Here is a 21,561-nt window from a genome sequence, read left to right on the forward strand (position 1 = left end):
GGTCAAGTTGGCAGGAGATACAGGATCTGGCAGCGGAAGGTGGGAGGGGAACTTGTGTATGTTGAGTCTGGATGTTGGGGCGGAAAGGCAGGGTCCAGCAGCAGGAGATGATGTTGATTCCGGGGGAGGGGAAAAGGGAATGTTGGGAATAAAGAGTGTTGTGTAAAATTGTCTGTCTCATTGCGGGGGGGGGGGGGCTGGTGTTTCCAGCAGTTCGAGTGTTGTCTGGTGGTGATGGGGGGGAAATGGCAACTCAGGGTCTTGGGGGTACATTAGAGGTCAGTTTAATAGTTAGTCAAGAGTTTTTAGTAGTCTGTTTCCTTTGATGCTATTGTTTAACTTCAGTCAAACTGTCTAAATTCTCTGGATATGTTCAGAAGGTTGCAAACATTGAGGAATTACCCCATTGGAATGTTAATAACCTGGGCAATTCCCTCAGTGTCTGATCTTTAGCAGGGTAAATCTTATTTGCAGCAGTTGACCGTCTCAATTTTCGACAATGACAACAACTCACTGGCATGTTTGAGTGTAATGTTCTGAGGCACTTGACAGGATCATTGTCAAATAATTTTATGCTAAATCACACTAGGTGATATGAGGGCAAGTAGTTAAAAGTTTGATGAAAAACAGCTTTCAAAAAGTGCCTTTTTAAAGAGGACAGAGCTACAGAGGTAGTGTGGTTTAAGAAGAGAATTATAGAGTTCAGATTCTTGCCAACTGAAGACACAGTCACAAATCTCTTCTTACTTAATCAGCAAGTTCATATAATGAGGAAAGACTTGGATTAATGTCGCATCTTGAATAACATAATGGTGTCAAAAGCACTCCCCAACAAATAAACAAGTGATAAGATATCAAAGTGTGGTTTTTGTTGCAATGCAGGAGGTCAAAGTTGAGGAGCTGGGTCTCTTTCAAACATAATAAAGGAATAGTGTTTTGTGAAAGTGAGGGAGCCCTTACATTTTAAAGAAGTTTGTCCTCTCAAGTATAGTTTTTGTGTGGGGGTCTACATTTATACCTCATCTTTTCACATCTGGCAGAGATTTTCCTGCATCTCATCCACTGTGTCCATTGTTCCCAATTTGTGATCCCCTCTACATAAGGGAGACAGGATGTCAACTTGTGGAGTGTTTCAGGGAACAGCTCTGGGACACACGCATCAAACAAACCCATACTTCTGTGGCCGACCACTTCAGCTCCCTCTCCCACTCTGCCAAGGACATGCAAGTCCTGGGCCACCTCCACTGCCAAATCCAAGCTACCCGATAACTGGAGGAAGAACGTCTCATCTTCCGCCTTGGGATCCTTCAACCACAGGGCATCGACATCAACTTTACTTGTTTCCAAATCTCCCTTTCTTACCACCACTCCACATCCCAGATCAATTCCTCCAACTGGGTACTTCCTTCTTGACCTGTCCTACTTGTGTATCTTCCCACCTATTCACTCCACCCGCCCAACTGACCTATCACAATCACCCCCACCTGAATCTACCTATCACCTTCCCACCTACCTTCTCTTTCTGTCTTCCCCTCCCCCCCCCCCCCCCCCCATTTATCTCGCAGCCCCCTTCCCTCTATACATTGCTGATGAAGAGCTTTTGTCCCAAACACTCCTGCTCCTTGAATGCTGCCTGACCTGCCGTGCTTTTTCAGTGCCATCCTTCTTGACTCTGACTCTAGCATCTGCAGTCCTCACTTTCTCCTAATAATGGAATAAGACATGAAATCCTCAGAGGTATATATTCAACAGCTTATCTCTTTCCTCTCCACTTGTTGTTTAATAGGTTGTATTGTTGAGCTCTGTAACTGTCGAATATACTCAAATTTTACCTTACTAATCCAAATGTTGGGACTTCAAATTAGGAAAATAAAATTGGCCAGGATTCCAGCCTTACTATCAGAACATCCATGGATAGTATGCATGCTGGGTGAAGTCATAATTGGACTTGGGAGTTAGCTCTTTGTGACTGAAATGTTTTCTGATTGAGTTCGTTCATGAATAATATCTGTATATAATAGATGTCGGCACATTCAGAGGAAGAGAGAGGAGAAAATTTAATGATGAAAAAGAATGCTTTACTTTCTACAGTATCAAATTTCTACAAAAATGATACTTGTTTATATTTTCAGTAAGAGAGAATGCAGAAATGCAGCCTATAAATTTCCAGGCAGCTGAAAGCACTCGTTCTTGTTTGGTAATGGAAGACAACTTCCGGTCTGTCAAGGGTATTCCAGAGACTCTTCCAACCTTTTCTAAACGTCAGTGGCTGGTGAGTACTCACTACTTGGAAGGGCTTGTTGAATGGCTCTTACATTTTAAAGATGCAAAACAGATGACTAATATCTCTGTCTGTAGCTGCTTCACTGCAAAAAGCTGGTACATTTTAAGATTTGAAGCTTGTGCTGACTGATCAGTAATGATGGAATTTGATTTGTTTTGGATCCATTTAATCTTTGGTGATATAAATGGGGGAATCCTGGATGAGCCACAGTAGTACACCTCTTCTGATCTGCTGAAGTCCAAAATTGGGATCTTGTCACATAATAGAAGGCATTTTGTACCACTAATCCACCAGCATTATCAAGTTCCTTCAGTTCTGTGTATTCTATAACTTTGCTATTTGAAGATCCCAGGCATGAAACAACAAGGCTGGATCAGTGCATTAAAAATAGTCAAGGCTATGTTGTTGCTGACATCCCTTATCAGCCTGCAAGAGTAATACACTTTTACCTAAATGCTTGACCCATTCACTTAGATAACAACATACATCAATATTATCATTGGTATTACTCCAGCTGCTCTGAATCTTTTGTACTTTTAGCAAATGTTTCTCTCCAAACTTAAGTGAGTGTTGGTAAAGCTTGAAACACGCAAAATGTATTTTGCTGTATATGTGATCAATATGCAACTTTTATAATCCATTCATAGGTAAAGACCATTACTGACTGGGTCAACTTTCATTGCCCATCCCTAGCTTCCTTTGAAGATGGTAGTGAGTTGCCACCTTAAACTGCTGTCATACATTTTCTTAGATCAACCCAGAATCCTGTAAGGGAGGGAATTCCAGGGATTTTGACTCGGAAACAGTGGAAAAAACAGCAATGTATTTCAAAGTCAGGTGGTGAGTGGCTTTGGAAGGGAACTTGCAGGTGGTGTTCCCAAATGTCTGCTGCCTTGCCCTTCCAGGTGGAAGTAGTTGTGGGTTTGGAAAGGACTTTATAAAGAGCCTTAGTGAATGTTTGCAGTTTATCCTGGAGATGTTCCACACCGCTGCGCTGGGTATTGGTGATGGAGAAAGTTAGTGTTTGTGGATGTGGTGCTCATCAAGGATGCTGCTTTGACCTGGATGATGTCACTCATCTACATACTTGGAGAGTATAATGACACACTCCTGATTTGTGCCTTTGTAGATGATGGACAGGTTTTGGGGAGTGAGGAGGTGAGTTACTTACCTCGGGATTACTAGCTTCTGACCTGATCTTGTATCCACAGTCTTTTTATATGGTTAGTCCAGTTATGATCAATGCTAACTTCCAGGAGCTTGATAATGGAGGATCTGGAGATGGTAATAATGATGAATGTCAAGGGGCAATGGTTAGATTAGGTTCTGTCTTCCAGTTGTGGGCATTGCCTGACATTTGTGTGGTGTGAACGTTACTTGCGACTTGATAGTCCAAACTTTGGTTTTGGAAATGATTACAGTTAATTATGGACAAGTTCCATAAGGAGTCCTAAATGGTGCACTCATTGATGAGTATTCCCACTTCTGACCTTTATAATGGAGGGAAGGTCATTGAAGCCGGATGGACCTACATGCTATTATTTTTACGCAGTGTTTTCAGTGATAGTGTATGACGTGTCTTTTTTGCAGTTATCCTGATGTTGCTTCCATGCATTCTGACTGGTGGGGAACTGATACATCGTGCTATACTTGATGCTGGCCCTGCAGCAATGTCTTCAGCTTTCTTGGTCAACTGGGGTTCTGCCCACAAGTGGGAATGGAGCAACTTGAACTGTGCCACCTTAAGTTTTGCCGCATCTAGTGGACGTTTGTAAATTACAATGGAACCTAAAATTCTCTGACATTCCAGCCAATGGCGCCTGCTGGAAATGTGAACCTCATGCTGCTATTGCTGACCTGGAGATATTCACTGGAGATATGACCACATTTAATATGGTGCCTTTATGAGAAAATATGCGAATGTATGAAGCAACAATAGAAAAATCAAATGTTGAAGTAAATTTTAAAGAAAAAGAAATAGGAGGTGCGCACACAAGCAAATATCCAAATCACTGGCTCCTATGGAGGAGAGAAAGCTCACAAGGTGAAAGGTCATAAGCCATAGTGTATTCAGTGCAACGTAGAGTCATAGCATCATAAAGATGTACAGCATGGAAACAGATCCTTAATTCCAACTTGTCCCGGCCAACCAGATATCCTAACCTAATCTAGTCACATTTGCCAACACTTGGCCTACATCCCTCTAAGCCCTTTCTATTCATATACCCATCCAGATGACTTCTAAATGTTGCAATTGTACTGGCCTGTTTCGCTTCCTCTGGCAGCTCATTCCATAGATGCACCACCCTCTGTCTGAAAAGATTGCCCCTTAAATCCCTTCTATACCTTTCCCCTCAAATCCTAAACCTATGCTCTCTAGTTCTGGATTCGCCCGCTCCAGGGAAAGGACCTCGTCTATTTATCCTATCCATGTCTCTCATGATTTTATAAACCTCTATAAGGTCACCCCTCAGCCTCCGACGTTTCAGGGAAAACAGTCCCAGCCTATTCAGCCACTCCCTCGAGCTCAAGTCCTCCAACCCTGGCAACATCCTTGTAAATCTTTTCTGAATCCTTTCAAGTTTCACAACGCCCTTCTTATAGCAGGGAGACCAGAATTGCACGCAATATTTCAAAATTGGCCAAACCAATGTCTTGTATAGCCGCAACGTGACTCCCAACTCCTACGCTCAATGCTCTGATCAGTAAAGGAAAGCATACCAAATGCTTTCTTCACTATCCTACCTGCCTGCGACTATTTTCAAGGAACTCTAACCTGAACGCCAAGGTCTCTTTATTCAACAGCACTCCCCAGGACTTTACTATCAAGTCTAAGAGTCCCGCTTTGATTTGCTTTTACAAAATGCAGCACTCTGCATTTATCTAAATTAAACTCCATCTGCTACTTGTTAGTCCACTGGCCCTTCTGATCAAGATCCCGTTGTACTCTGAGGTAACTTTCTTCACTATCCACTACACCTCCAATTTTGGTGTCATCTGCAGTATGATAAGATTGGAACCAGTTTCTCATCTATCTGCTTGCCCAACATCTTGAGATTTGGCAAGCTCTTTTTACCAGGACCTGGCAGGAAATTGAGTCTGAGGATCTCCTCCCTCCTTTGGCATCCCTGAATGGCAAAAACAGAGGAAAGTTGCTCTCTGACAGTTTCCTGGGACTCCACGACCTTTCCAGAGTCCCAGAAAATAACGGTGGTCAGGGTAGGGTGGGTTAGGACTTTGTCCCGCTTGCATTGTGGTGTGGAGTTCTTCAACGCCATCTTCCTAGATCGCCACCATCTTTGATCCCCCGGTGTCGTCTGCAAACTTACTAAGTATACGTCCTATGGTCACATCCAAATCATTTATATAAATGACGAAAAGCAGTGGACCCAGCACATATCCTTGTGGCGCACCACTGGTCACAGGCCTCTAGTCTGAAAAGCAACCCTCCACTACCAATTTTGAGCCAGTTCTGTGTCCTATGTGTCACAACCAAAATTAGTGCAAAGATAAGGTTATTCAAAGGAGCCCAGAATCATGTGCACAACATTGGACTTAATGAGGTTGAAAGATGAGGAATGCAAAGGTTTGGATGTGAGTAATGCATAGACATGCATATGCAGCAAAACTGAAGCATAGAAAACAGATGGATAGTCGGTGCAAGAATAACCAATGATAAAGACTTGGTAAGAATAGGATCTATAATATAATTTGAGTAGTAATTGCAATCTGTAAAAAGGCATGTGTTAGCAGATTCACTATATCATTATTCTTCAGGAATACGCTGAATAATAATGGTTTTTAATTGTTTGCAGTGCTCAGCAATAACCAATTCACTGACCCTCCGTTTGGGTTCTGTCAGGATCACTCAGCCTCCTGAGCTCGTTACAGTCTTGGTCCAAACATGGACAAAAGAGCTGAACTCGAGAGGCCAGCTATGAGTGACTTCTCTTGGCATCAAAGGGGCATTTAACATGTGTGGCATCAAGGAGTCTCAGCAAAACTGAAATCAGTGAGTTATAGCTGGCACAAAGGAAGATCGATGTGTTATTGGAGGTCAGTCATCTCAGTCCAAGGGCATCTTTACAGGAGTTCCCCAGGGTACTTCTCTTGGGTGCAACTATCTTCAGCTGCTTCCTCAATGATTTTCTCTCCATCGAAAGACCAAAATTGAGGATGTTAATCAATAATTATGCAATGTTCTGCATGATTCACACCACCTCATACTCCAATCCATGTTCATAATCTATCAAGATTTGGATAATGTCCAACCCTCGGCTGATAAGTAGCAAGTAACATTTGTGCCACAGAAGTGCCAGAAATTATTATCTCAGTTACCCATTGTCTCTTAACAGTCAATGGTGACTACCATTACTGAATCCACCATGCTGTGGGTTACAATTGACCAGAAACCCAACTGGATCAGTCACGTTAAATTCTGTGACTACAACAGCAGGTCAAATGATGAGAATTCTGAGGCAGTAACTTAGTTTTTCACTCCTGAAAGCCTACCCATAGACTACACGGGCATGTCAAGAGTGTGATGGAATATTCTCCTTGTCTGGATAGTTGCAGCTCCAAATACACAAGATCTCGACACCAACTTGATTGCAATCCCATCCATCACCTTCAACATTCATTTTTTTCACCACTGATAGTGGCGGCAGTGTGCGCCATCTACAAGATGTGCTGTGGTAATGCACTAAGGCTCCTTTGACAGTACCACAATGTTGCATCAGTCTGACTTGAAACTATATCACATTCCTTCACTTTCATCCGACCCAAATCCTGGATCTCCTTTCCTAATAGCACTATGGGTATCCCTACACCATGTAGTCTGCTGTAATTTACAAAGGCAGCTCACCACCATCTTATCGAGGTCAATTCGGTTGACAATAATTATTGGGCTAGAAAATTGCACTGACCTTTTATTTTTAGTTGGACACACTATATATTGCGTTCAGAATCCATGAGATGCCATTTTCAGATGCAAATCTTTGGGTACTGTGGCCCCATTAACATTCAGGCTGGGGAGCTGTGTATCCCACATAGTTTTGTGCTCTTTGTTCTGTCAGCCATGGTGATTCCTTCAGGTAACTAGTACAGAGAGGAGAATGGACTATTTATTTTCCTTTTGCAGGAGGAATTCAGTCACCCAGTGGAGAGCCTGGCTTTAACTGTGGAGGAAGTTATCAATGTCAGAAAGGTCTTGGTCAAAGCTGAAATGGAAAAGTTTCTGCCAAACAAAGATCTCTACAACAGCCTGAAAAAGGGAAAGGTACGTATCTTGTGCATTGTTTTAAAAACAGTTCTGTAATGTTGTGTATTATTCAGTTCCTGTGGCTTTTTAATTTCTTTGTCCTTTTCATCCAGTAACACGTCTTTTCCAGTAGTTTAGCAGCCAGGCAGTTAATCTTTCTCAGTAGCTTCGCATATAACTTGTGTCCTGTCCTAATTAGCCAGTGGTCTATATGCCAACTGAGGGAGACACAGTATGCTAAGGCTTAAAGTACAGTACTAGTTCGAGATCTGGGTAATGTATACACTGGAGCAACATCCATTGCTTAGATTGAAACTGCAGTTGTCACTGAAAGATGGAGGGGATTTTTTAAATTGACTTTAAAGCAAATGGTTATTGGAGTTTCCAAACTGTGAATTATAACGTTGTGCTAAATAAATACTTTGTAATTACTAGCAAAGTGAACTTTTGTTTTGACAGCCACATCAGGAAGTAAGTACATTACAAATGGTGAAGATTATAATCATTTAGATATGAAAAACTTTACTCTCCTTAAGCTCCCTAAATTTCCACATTACAGTCTGTTTAACATTTAAAACGTGGCCATGGTTGGCACGTCCAACCAAACAAATACAGTGCCACTGTTTAACATGCAGACACTTAAATCTCAATCCAGTGATGACATTACCCATATGCAGTGATTGTAACAAGATCAGCCAGGTGCACCTCCTAGAATGAGTTCCCCGATTAGGGCTGTTAACCTGGTCCAATCAGGGTACCCTGGCTGACAGAGATAAACAGGAGTGTGAAAATTAAAGAGGTGATGGCTTAGTGGTATTATCACTTGACTATTAACCTAAAGACCCAGGTAATATTCTGGGGACCCAGGTTCAAATCCCACCATGGCAGAATATGGAATTTGAACTAAATAAAAATCTGGGATTAAGAATCGAATGATAATTGTGAAACAGCTGACAATTTTTTACGTTAGAGCCCGGGTGTCCTTGGAGAAGGAGCACGCGGTGTCCACCAACACCCTGGAGTTTTTCAGGGAGAGGTGGGCGCCGCAGGGAGTGGAGTGCATCATTTCCCCCTCCAACGCTATTTTGATTTAGTCCCTGCCCTCCCCTTCACTGTTTTGATCACACAGCATTGCCCTTTGATGTGAAGGGCATTGCTTGTCACAGGCCACTCGGGTGTTTTCCTATCTTCCTGGTGGTGGAAATTGAATAAAGATTTGTGCACCTTGTGTCTCACACCTGCACACACACACCATGGGTGCTGGGGAAAAAATAAGCACTACAGCAGTTAGGCGGTAGTGTGGGGGTTAATATAAAAAAAGGTGAGTGTCAGAGGTTCTGTTCACTCGGAGTTGGCTGTGAAGGAGCTGGCTCTGTGTGTGTGTTTGTGTGTGTGTTTGTGTGTGTGTGTGTGCGCGCAGAAAAAAATAAACAAGAGTGTTGGACGTTCTGTTCACTGAGTTGGTTCTGAGGGAGCCGGACTAGTGTCATGTACTAAATACAGGGTGACTTTGTGACAGGATGTCAGCCTCTGTGGAGTTATTTCACTCTACACACTTGGGAACATATTTCACGCTTTGTTCCTGGAAAAATAATTTTACATATTTTATGATGTAATCCTGCAGTAGAAACAAATTACAGAGGTGATGGCTTAGTGGTATTATCACTTGACTATTAACCTAAAGACCCAGGTTCAAATCCCACCATGGCAGAATGTGGAATTTGAGCTAAATAAAAAATCTGGGATTAAGAATCGAATGATAATCATGAAACCGTTGACAATTTTCAAAAATTCAGTCTTGTTCACTCATGTCCTTTTATGGAGGGAAATCTGTCATCCTTACCCAGTCCGGCCTAGGTGTGACTCCAGACCTATAACAACTTGGTTGACTCTAAACTGCTCTCTGGGCAATTAGAGATGGGGAATAAATACTGGCTTGGCCAACAATGTCGATATGAATTAAAAAGAAAACGAAATTGTCTTAGCATAAGAGGACCTGTTTTTCAAATATTTCTAAATAAAAATCATAGTCATACAGTACAGTGTTTCTTTGGCCCATCAAATCTGCACCGATTACATCTGCAGTAATCCTACTTTCCACATTATGCCTGTAGTCTTGAACATTCTGATGTTTTAAGTACATCTTAAATGTTGTGAGGTTTCCCACGGGACCTCCTGGAGTCACTTAGTGAGAGTTTATTTGTAGCTTGGATTATGTCTTTACTTTTCTCCTTGTCCACTTTAGCCTCTCCTACAGACCTAATTTACCTGCTATGTTCGTCAGGACCAGAAATGAAAGTAATCATCAAGCTGAAATCAAGCATTGTTTCATACATTGTATTTTATGGATATAATTTGTAAAATGGAATTGTATGTTAGACCCTTATGGATTTAGGGGTTCTGCCATCTCACTTTTGATCTTTGAACTTTGGAATGCAGGTCTGCTGCTGCTGTAAAATGAAGTTCCCGTTGTTCTCATGGCCTTCGACATGTTTATTGTGTAAAAGGTAATTTGACTAACAAAAATTGTTTTTCTCCTTGTCATTGTTAACCAGGACATCTGTAGTTTAAAACAAAAATCCATAAGAATGTCTGCATGTACTTTGTGTGTTTTCAGTTGGTCCGGGTGCTCATTCAGGACCAGGGCTAACCTGAAAAGAATGAAGTATTTAAAAGTTGTAAGGCAACTGACCTACACAAATTTCCCTCCTTTTATAAATAGAAACAATGGCCAGTGTATTTTTTAGGAAACCTTTTCTAAACTACACAAAAACAAAAGCACAGTCATGTTCCTGAAAGAGTCCTTGTTTTCAATCATTTCAGCAGAACATCTTTGAGCATTCCAGACCTTTACAGCTAAATAAATGTTTTTATAAAAATTAAATTCTGGATTTGGCCTTTTCTTGCATACTAGGATGTTTTTCTTTTACAATTGTTACATAAATGCAAAGTATTTTGAAATTTGACTAGTTTATCCAATATGAAGACCTATTAATGCAGATTTGTAGAGTGCGTTTTTAAACACAGTTTAAAGATCAAATGTTTGAACTTGTCACATGACTGCAATGTAAAAATGTCATATTTTAATTTCAATTTAGGCATCTATATATGTTGATCTCAGACATTACATTAGCAAATGTAATTTAAAAAATGAAAAATAGCTAATCAAAATGTCAGTTAACTGTTAAACATTAGTGTGATTTTAAAAGGACACTTTTTTTTCTTTTTTTAGATCCGTTTGTGGTTCTTGCAATTTAAAGGTAAGAGCTATTGCAGACTTTACTGTAAAGGATTCCATTAACCATTTTTACCACAGAAATCTGTTGAAATTTCAATCCATGCATTGATAATTCCTTCCAGCTCACAATAAGGAGATGGTAACTTATGACATTGCCACAGTACACTGGTACTCTAGGAACAGAAGTTCACATCCCACCAAGACACTAGGTTAAATTTGAATTGAATTGAATTAATAAATCAGGCTGGGGGGGAGAAAAGTCATTGGTCATTTGATTCACTAATGTCCTTTAGGGAAGGAGACTTGCAGTCCTTTCCTAGTCTGACCTTCATTAGATGCAATGGGGTTTGTCTTAATTGCTCTCTGAAATGTAGTCCACTAAATTGTATTGAACCACTACAAAGCCTAAAGAAAGGAATGAAACCAGATGGACTACTTGGCATTGGCTTTGGGCTTCGGCTTCGTAAATGACAACAGCAAATCCAGCATTGTTGACCATACAACATCCTCCTTGCTAAAGTCTCCAGGCTTTTGACAAAGTTGAGAAAGCTGCAAACCAGTCAAACATTAGCCTGATATAGTCATACACACAGAATAATACCTTGCAGACAATGTCTCAGACAGAATGATTACCAGCCTGTCCCAGCCAAGGCACTGTGGGATATAGTCAGGAAGGAATTGTTCTGGAATTCCTCAACATTGACTATGGACTCTATGAAGTATCAAAGCATCATGCTAAACATCAACAAGAAAACTACTAATTGCCATCTGTCACAATCCCTTGCCTGATGAATCGGTATTCCACTGTATTGAGTTGGAAGGACTGAGTCTATCTGCACAATGGTCTGACACCAAGGGTGACTTAGGACACTGCCGCAGACCCATTCTGGCAGCTGTGGTGAAGGAACCAACAAAAGGTAACAAAAGACTTGACCTCACCCTCGCCAGTCTCCCTGTTGTAGATGCATCTGTATATGACAATATTAGTAGGGATGACTAAGCAAGCCATTCATTTGTATTAACTGCACATAAGGCAAATTAAACTGGACATACTATCTACCATGGCCTAAGGAATTGAAAATGACAACAGTAAGCACAGCTCTGTCGACTCTGCAATGTCTGACTCACTAACATCTAAGCGCAAATGCCAAAATTGGGAGAGCTGTGCCACAGACCAGTTAAGCAACAGCATGACACTGTCTGGTAAGTATGCTTTTTGACAGTATGACAATGTCCCAGAAATTGCAGTCACCATACCTGGGTCTATCCTGAACCACCAACAGAATGGACTCCGCAGAAGTGGTAGCATAGTGGTACACAATCAGGAGGGAGTTACTTTTATGAATCTTCAATATTGACACTGTACTCCTTTGAAGTCTCATAGCATCAGGTCAAACATCAGTAAGAAAACCTCATGCCAGTTATCATGTACTGTCCCCCAGTCTACCATTACCATCAAACCTAGGGATCAACTCTTGATTCAATGAAGAGTGTAGGAGGACATGTCAGGAGGAAGACCAGGCAAATGGAAGAATAAGGTGTCAATACAGTGAAGCTACAACACAGGGCTGCTTGAATGCCAAACAGCATAAGCAGTAAGCGATGGACAGAGCCAAGTGACCCTATAAACAATGCATAAGATCTAAGCTCTGCAGTCCCATTACATTCAGTCAGGAGTGGTGGTTGAAAATGAAACAACTCACTGGAGGAGGAAGCTCCACAATATCCCCATCCTTAATAATGGCCAACCTAACACATTAGTGTAAAAGATGATGCTAAATCTTCAAGCAGAAGCTCCACTGGATGATCCATCTCGGTTTCCTCCCTAAGTCCTCAACATCACCATGTGCCAGTGTAAACCAATTTGATTCACTCCACACTAAATCAAGAAATGGTTGGAGCAATTGGATACTGCAAAGACTAGGAGTCCTAACGATGTTCCAGCAATAGCATTGAAGACCTGTGCTCCATAACTTGATCCCCTAGCTAAACTGTTCCTGTACAGCGATAACAGTGGTGTTTACCCAACAATATGGAAAATTGCCCAGGTATGCCATTTACAACAGGGCAGGATATATCCAACCCAGCCAATTGCTGTCCCATCAGTCTGCAGTCAATCAGTAATATGGTGAAAGGTATAATCAACCGTGCTATCAAGCAGAATTTGCTTAACAATTACCTGTTCACTGACTCCCCAATTTGGGTCCTGACAAGGCCACTTAATTCCTGACCTCATTACATCTTTGTTTCCAAAATGGTTAAGGGAGCTGAATTCCAGAGATGAGGTGTGAGTGACAGGCCTTGACATCAAAGGTGCATTTGACCAAATGTGGCATCAAGGAGTTCTTGCAAAAGTGGAGTCAGGGGCAAAAACTCTCTCAAACTTAGTCATTCCTGGCAGAAAGGAAGATGGTTCTGGTTTGTGGAGGTCAGTTACTTCAGCTCTAGGACTTCTCTGCAGGAATTCCTCTGAGTATTGTCCTAGTCCCAGTCATCTTTAGCTACTTCATTAATGACTTTCCCTTCATCACAAGGTCAGAAGTGAGGATGTTTGCTGATTATTGCACTATGGTCAGCACTATTCACAACTCCTCAGATACTGAAGCAATCACTGTTCGTAATCAGCAAGATCTGGGCGATATCCAGTCTTGGGCTGAAAAGTGGCAAGCAACATGTGCCAAACATTGCCAGGCAATGACCATTTCCGCTGCTGCAAATCATCAAGACTTCTTTGGACAGCACCTTCCAAATACCTGACCTCTACCACCTGGAAGGAGAAGGTCAGCAGATGAATGGGATCATTGACATCTGCAAATTTCCCTCCAAGTCTCTCACCACCTGACTTTGAACCAGAATGCCATTACGTACTATCACGGAGTTAAAAAGATAGAACTCCCTTCCTAGCAACACAATGGAAGTATCTTCATTCCCAGACTATAGTAGTTCAGCAAGGTCCCTCACCTGATTTAGGAAGTAAGCGATATATTCATGTTTTGTGTCCTTGAGTGTGGGGAGATCCGGGCATTAGGCAGTCCTGAGCATTCATATATAGCTACAAGCAATTACCAAGAAATTTGGACAGGGCATAAGTTGATTTAATACACCTCTAAAATGTCATTTGCTCTGGCTGTTTTAGAGCCACAGATTGTAACTAATCAAAATCCCTGAAGCTGATGGTTGATGCTTGATGCTTGTGCAGTTGTATTTTAATATTCGGAGCAACCCCCGTATCGTTTTCTGCGGTTTCTGTTACCTGCAGTTTACCACAGCCCAAACATATTATAGGGAACTATCCAGAACCAGGGACCAGGAGGCTACCACAAAGATACATTTCTTATTTAAATGAATGGGTTCACTCCTATCCACAGTTTCGGGGCTTCTGCAGTAGGTCTTAGGACATATCCACCTCGGATACAGGGGGACTACTCTATGTTTGCAGCTGTATGCATCTTGGTTAATTCCCTCCCACTGAAGGACATGCATCCTTCCTGAATTGGCAGTAACAGGAGGGAGATCAGATTCCTTACTCACTCAACATATTGATTGTTGTGAATAGTATGTTTGGTTGGGAATGAAGTACTGATTTGTGATCAAATATTTATATTAGAAAGAATAGGTCTGATATTTTTGAACAATATTTAGTAAAGGTTTTCAAATACAATTACTACAGAGGAAGATTAATTGTTTTTGATAGATGAGTAAAAGTGAATAAAGCTTATTGAGTTGCCCTATTTTAAAATAAAGACTTTGTTTTATAATGTTCTTACAAAAAGCAATTTGCATTTATAAATTAAATGTATGTCTGTGTGAAATACATTGGGGATGTTGCTGCAGCTGACTAACAATTATGTGGCTGATATGCTTTTTAACGAGCACCTTCCTCTAATCAGACTTACGAACTACAGAGGACTGACTCTAATTTATGTATACACAAACTCCTTGCATCTTGCAATACATAAGGTCCTATCATTCTCCATATACACTTGGGCAGCTGCTGTGTATAGATCGAATTATTTTGGGTAACTTTTCTATCCTTCGTAAACCATGATATTAGACTGAGCCTAAGCTCTTTGATTTTCACATTTTGTCATGCTCGTATGAAGGACTAATGTCTCATCTGAATGTTTTTCTTCATTTTTCTCGTCTTTCTTCCACCATTGTCCCAAATAATTAGTATATAGAGGTCAATGGAAACAGTGAAATGTCTGTAATAAAACAATTAAAAAATAACCATATTTTCTACAGATCAAGATTCCTTCCAAGAAATTTGCTCATATACCGGTTTACACTGTGGGTTTTGAGAATCTCCATGGAACCGCTCACACCAAAGGATATTTCCAATCTCGGTAAGTATCTGGACTTGTTGCTCATCTAGATGTTGAAGCTTTCCTGCATCAATCCTGTCCAATCCTGTTAGAATTTTGCAGGTTTCCATGAGATCCTTCCTCACTCTTCTAAACTTCAGAAAATGTAATCCAAATTGATTCAACCTCTCCTCATTCATCAGTCTTGCCATCTCAGAAATCAGCCTGGTGAACTTTTGCTGCAGTCCCTCCATAGCAAGAACATCCCTCCTCAGATGGGGAAAGAAGAATTGCACACAGTATTCCAGGTGTGGTCTCAACAAGGCCCTGTACAAAGACAGCAAGACATCCTTGCTCCTGTACTTGCATCCCGTTGCTCCGCTGCATTGGTGGATGTAGACAATCTTTGTGATGGACATGATAAAGGATTTGAACTCCATTCTGACTTGGAGAGTGTTGGGGAGAGATATCAAAGAGAGTCTTAAGTTGTGTTCAGCAGTGCAATCAATCTTTATTCAGAGCTATTTTACTATACAGCATACGAGAGGTTCCTGAAAGTGTCCACTGAATACGTTGGCCCTCCCAGTCAAGTAGAGCATTTTTTCACATTTTACATAACAATAATTACATGCAACATTTGATGTCATTGTTAACCATATATCCCAACCTATACATCCAATCCTGTAAATTCACAATCAGTGATGGACATCTCTGGATAGCACTAGGTTCTCTCATGATGTTTACCAAATATTGTTATCATCAGGCCTTGGGATCTTACAATATACTCCATTATTTTACATCCCAGTGTTAATGGTTTTATTGTTTCTCAGACATTTTTCAGACTTGCTTATCTCTGAGGACTGTTTTAATTCTGTTATTCATTGTATTCAATGCTATCTTTAACAAGTTCTGTTATGCATTTTAGATTTCCTACTATATTAATCACAGGAAATGCCAAAAGGTGCTAATTCCTATTAATTGCTATCAAATTCATAATATCAGTTTTAGTATAAGATTAGTTATATGGTTACACCTAAAGTTAGAATTCCTTAGGACAATGAATTATGGGCAACTTCTATTCCACCTGACCTTAGAAGGTTAGGTAAATACAGCCCCTGTATCTTGCAGCTGCAACTGAGTCCTTTCATTCATATACTGAGATTAAACAGGAGATTGCTTCTAAGATGAAATTTACTGTCCCTACTCTAAATATTTCTACACTAACTTTTAGTTAATAAGACAACATGTCTTCAAATTCCACTAGTAAGACTGAAACTCAATCACTTTCACAGGTCAGTAAGCTTGTCCAAACTCCTAAGATTTTACAAAACATTTTCTTGTTTCTCTTTTACCTTTGTCATTTGCCTCTGTCCTTCCTTCCTTGATCCTTAGATGTACAAACTCATTTGAGCTGTCTCTCTCATTCTTATTTTGGTGGGCTTATTTAGGTTACAAGGCTATCACTGTTTATATTCTCAAAATCAAATTAGTGCCCTTTTAGAGGTTATCTGTTTTCCCCATTGTCATTCAGTCCCACTCCCTGACAGGATAGGGACTCTGCTTTGCTTTGTTAAAGGAATTCAACCAAATCTCTTAATGTTAGGGATAGATTGCATTTCCTAATTAAGAATCTTTATTATTCTTCTAATTCTTGCTAAATTACAAACTTAAGGCCGTCTATTCCCAGAAATCTCTTCATCAGATTGTCCCTTACAGACATCTGCAGCTGTGATTTGTACAGAAATCTCTGGATATTAATTTGTCGGATTCTTTGTTCAAGTAGACCCTGTTACCTTGGATTTATCTCCCCAAAGCTACCATTGTGATTACTTATGACCTCTGTTTAATGCAGGAACAGGCAACAAATCTATAATTGCAGCTAAAAATCTCAGCCATATTTATGCCAGCAAGTAGCCAAATTGTGCCACCTCCGATCATGGCCTCCTTTAACAGTGAGGGTGGAGAACCTGTTCACTCTTGATATTATGCTGAATGATAGACAATTTTATTTGTCAGTGTGGTGTAGAATAGCAAGCAAAGTTAGTATAATTCATGCCATTCATATTGATGCCTATGTTGCAGAATCTGCGTTTAAAGTGCAATTATTACATTGTTATTGAGTCACAGTTCATTGATGAAAAGTAACTCCTTTAATTATTTTAGAAAATTCAGGATGATGCGGACACTTCAGAATGTGGAATTTTAATTATTTTTGGGTCTTATATTTTAAGTACATGCAGTATATTGTTCCTGCGGTCTTGTCAGTGGGCACCTGGTAAAACATTTGAAAAAGTGGAAATAGGACAAAATAATTTTGTAAGACTTGTCCCATGAGAATGGAGTCCTTGGTCTTCTCTAAATTTTTCTTAACCAAGATGTTTTTGCAACATAGAGTATGTGAAACAAATCTTTGGACAAGTATTAACTATTTCTTTAACTTGGATCTCCTAATCCATATGTTACCATTAGTTGAGGAAAATGCTTTAATTCATATAAATCTTTTCACAAGTGTGGGAAATCTTTTGGTTATTTAATTAAACTTGAGAAATGATCAAAACAGTCTAAAATATTCTCTTGGTCATAACATTTGTGAAGAGGAAAGAATGATAGATTTTTGCATGAAGCTATGAAACAAGTCCTCCCTGGTCAGGCTTCAGCAATTGTGTTTAGTTGAATGGGGGTATCATTATTGTTGAAATTAACACTTCGGTATCCAGATTTCTAGATATTTATCTTGGATCATTGTTACTGCTGTAACTATCTCAAAAAGATAATAATTAAAGTTAAAGTTGTTGATAAAATACAGCTTGATTCTGAAAGTTAAGCCGAGTAAGAATTACAGACGTCTGAAGGACTCTGACATTTTGACAAATGAAACCTATTTGGCCTTTTTTGATTAGCAAGATGTCTTTTAAGCAAGTGCGCTTGTGAGGGACTGTCCAAATGTTTGGCACTTGCCTTCAAGCCTTGTTTTTGATTGTATTGTTGCAGATCTCTGAAGAGTCTCAGTAATCGGTCAGTAGAAAAGGAATTTCCACACCTTTACACAAACGGCTGTAGCTTCAAAGATATTTGTGCCGAATGTGCAAAATTTGTTGCCGATGTCATCAACTCGAGTTGTAAAAGTGTGAACCTTCTGAATAATACCCCAAGAAGGAAAGTCCAATCTATGTATGTGCGCTCAACAAGATCCTGAAGAAAATAAGAACTATATCTGATTGTATTTGAACACCACATGATTCCAGCCAAAGCTGTTAACAGTTGTGCTGCACGTGCTGATTTAGTTCCTAAAAGAACAATATGTAATGCTTTAAAGAAGTGCTCACGACATCTGATCTCTAGCAGGTGTGACAAATGGGTCTTGTGAAAGTTACAGTATAAGGATGAACATTTTCTTGTTAAAATGCTGATGACATGAACAAGACAAAATGATGGTACTCCAAGTTAGTTCATAAACTGAGGAAGCTTGGATTTTATAAACTGAAAGTTTCACCTTGATGGAAACTAGCTCTAAAAGTCAGGGCAGGGATTTGGGCAAAATGTACAGATTTTGAGAGAAATTTGCCATCTTGACAGGGACAAGAGGCTAGGTCAGGGTAAAATGCATAAAATTGAAAATTTATTTTCCTTTTTTTATTTTGAATGATTTCATTAATTTATTTTGTTTGGATGTGATCTCCTGTAGGCTTCCAACTAATATTTCTGTGCTTCCTGGCTCCTGAGCCTCTGCTGCTGATATTTCAATTCTATTAAGTTTTCTACTTCGTGAAGATGAATACTGATGCAAATTTTTGGTTTCTATCAATGTTAAACATCCAAAACTAGCCTCCTATCCCATTTATATGCCATGGTTTCAACCATGGTTTTACTTGAAGTGAGTTTTATTGTAATCCTTGATTTAATATGAGGATATTTGTTTATCATTATCTGTTATATTTGGAGATCAATATTTGTGTATTGTCATAGTTATTCATAAATTGTCGCAATATGAAAGATATCAAGAGTTAGTGACACCTAAGGTGAGTTCTTTATTCCTAGTTATGCTATATCTCTGCGAACATTCTATAATGAAATAGCTTTATTCTTGTCATACTTGGAGAGCGATCAAACAAAGCTATTCTGAATTTAGAATAAGATATTATATTGGATCTTGTTACTTAATTTACCACTAGCTAATGGCTCTATGAACAGCAGAAGACCAGTTAACTGCCTGCCTGCTTGCTGAAATGCCTGTGGTTAATAGACATTTTGCTGCCCTTTTGCTTTATTAATGGACATATTCATAAAAGAAAGGAATAATCTAACAATACTTTATCTTCTTATATTAATAATAGTCTCATCCATCTACACATTGTTTGGCTAAGTGTATACCAGTAACATTTTATGTTATGAGTTTTTACAATGAGGTGCTGACATGATGTAGTAATCATAGACAAGGTGTCATAACAGCCTTGAATATTTTATCAGTACTTTGGATGAACTTCACATTAATGTGAAATGGACACGAACAATGATAATGTTAGAAATAGCAAATAAAATAGAAATAGTTCAGAGCTACAAAATTAAAACCAAGTGAAGTTCAATTAATACACAGACCTCAGGTTCCTAAGTCCTTTAACTAAAGTCATCTCATTCAGAAAATCACCAGTACCAATGTCGCATTATTCAAGCTTTTGGGATTTGTTTGTTTGTCTTTACATTCTGCATAACCAATCCCCTTTTATGGCTATTCTTGTGGTACTGCATTCAGGCAACATTGTCATGGAAAACACTGATGAGCCTATCATGTTTGCAGTCTTCTACCAGGATATGCACCACTTGTAAACATCTAAATAAACAACTAATGAATGGAAACTCCAACTTTTGGGAGAAATTAAACATTGAAGTTATAAACGTAGCTGTTGCTATGCAAATCTGGAATTATTTCCCTTCTCAAGACTTAATGTTTTCATTGAAAATATGGGACCACATAATCAATAGGCTGCACCTTTCATTTATCTGAAAGTGAATGATTAAGAAACGAGAAAACAAGTTCCAATAAATATGGAGCACTGCATGTTTTAACAGCTTATAAAGTTGCCTGATGCTGAGAGTTCAGCTTTTCAAGAGGTTTGATAATAGATTTAGAAATTTTAAGAGTGCCTTTTGATTGTGATAAAATCTGTTCAAGAACATTGTCCTGCATCTGCTAAATTTAGTGTTTAATATGTAAACACATAGGTCTGGGGAAGCTAGTGTTTCTGTTATTGATTCAACGTTGGCATTACATTTCTTATTAACTTTTGCATGCTCAAAATGTTTAACAATGGTGATCTTGTAAGACAGGTACATGATGTAACAATTAATAAGCTTAAAAGTTTTACTGATTGTGGACATAAACGAGATTTTTGTTCCTGTGTTCAACTGCCTGGATGTAATGCATGCCAAAGAGCAGCCACTAGGAGTACAGTATCAATTGAACAGAACATTACACCTTTTAAGGATATGTCTCCACAGGATAGGATCTACACGAATGTACTGTCATAAATAGAACTCTTAAGTTAGACTTGAAGATCTGTCATACCTGCTAACTAAATCATCAGGCATGTCTGTGTGCACTGTTTCCACATCCAGATGTCCATTTCAAACAATACTCCAGCTGTCAGAGAAATCATGCAGGTATGTAGTTATAGGGCCAAGCTGTTAGCTTCTGGTTAAGACATTGCCCACAGTGAAAAATTGCATCTCACCAAAGAAACTATGAAGAAGGAAATTTGTGTTTCAGTGCTGCAAGTTTTTAGTAGAAGTCACGAATATGACTAATTATCAATGCATCTTCCCTGGAATGATGGGATGTGTGTTGTGTGTGTATAATGACTGGATATCAGTCAAACAGCATGTGGAAAATAATATTATACAGATGAAGAAATAAACATTTTATGTGGAGCCTGTTGTCCAACATGGAATGTAAAGGTATTTGATATGTATGTATTTTTCTTGTAAATAAGTTCTATTTACTGCTGGATTAAATAAAACTGAGCAAATTGTTCAGACAATTCTGATTGTTAATACTTGGGAAAGTTGTCAGTGAATATTTGGAAATGTAATGAATCACGTTTGTATTATTAATGTACATGCTATGGAACAATAGGAATTACAAGAATACAAACTTTTTAAGAAAATAATGCAGATGTAAACATTTTTGCAAAAAATCACTTTTTTGGATTTGAAGATTTTTTTTAATATAGCTATTTTTATTGAAATTTTTTTAACTTTTTACAAAATTACAAACTAATAAAAACAAATATATATTTGTATATTAATGTGTTTATATTTGTTTTTATTAGTTTGTAATTTTGTAAAAAATGTTTAAAAAAAATAAGTAATAACCAAAACACAACAGGTAAAAAAGGGGGAAAAAAAAACTCTGCTAACTACTAATCTATCCTACAAACAATCAAACCATAAAGTAAGATATCTCCTTACTTGTAAGAAA

The 21,561-nt window shown here is 39.1% G+C and overlaps 1 protein-coding gene across 1 annotated transcript in view; it reads left to right on the forward strand.

Moving 5' to 3' along the window:
- spire2 (spire-type actin nucleation factor 2) overlaps positions 1 to 21,099 on the forward strand; it is a 76,229-nt gene extending 55,130 nt beyond the window's left edge. Inside the window, exons 10-15 of the mRNA XM_060838052.1 lie at positions 2,133 to 2,272; positions 7,425 to 7,562; positions 9,984 to 10,051; positions 10,777 to 10,804; positions 15,028 to 15,128; positions 18,078 to 21,099. Coding sequence (XP_060694035.1) covers positions 2,133 to 2,272; positions 7,425 to 7,562; positions 9,984 to 10,051; positions 10,777 to 10,804; positions 15,028 to 15,128; positions 18,078 to 18,282 — 680 coding nt within the window. The 3' untranslated portion in view covers positions 18,283 to 21,099. The remainder of the gene's footprint in view (positions 1 to 2,132; positions 2,273 to 7,424; positions 7,563 to 9,983; positions 10,052 to 10,776; positions 10,805 to 15,027; positions 15,129 to 18,077) is intronic.
- Positions 21,100 to 21,561: the final 462 nt, after the last annotated feature.

Source organism: Hemiscyllium ocellatum, chromosome 17, assembly GCF_020745735.1.
Source record: "Hemiscyllium ocellatum isolate sHemOce1 chromosome 17, sHemOce1.pat.X.cur, whole genome shotgun sequence".
In the NCBI taxonomy this organism is placed as follows: Eukaryota; Metazoa; Chordata; class Chondrichthyes; order Orectolobiformes; family Hemiscylliidae; genus Hemiscyllium; species Hemiscyllium ocellatum.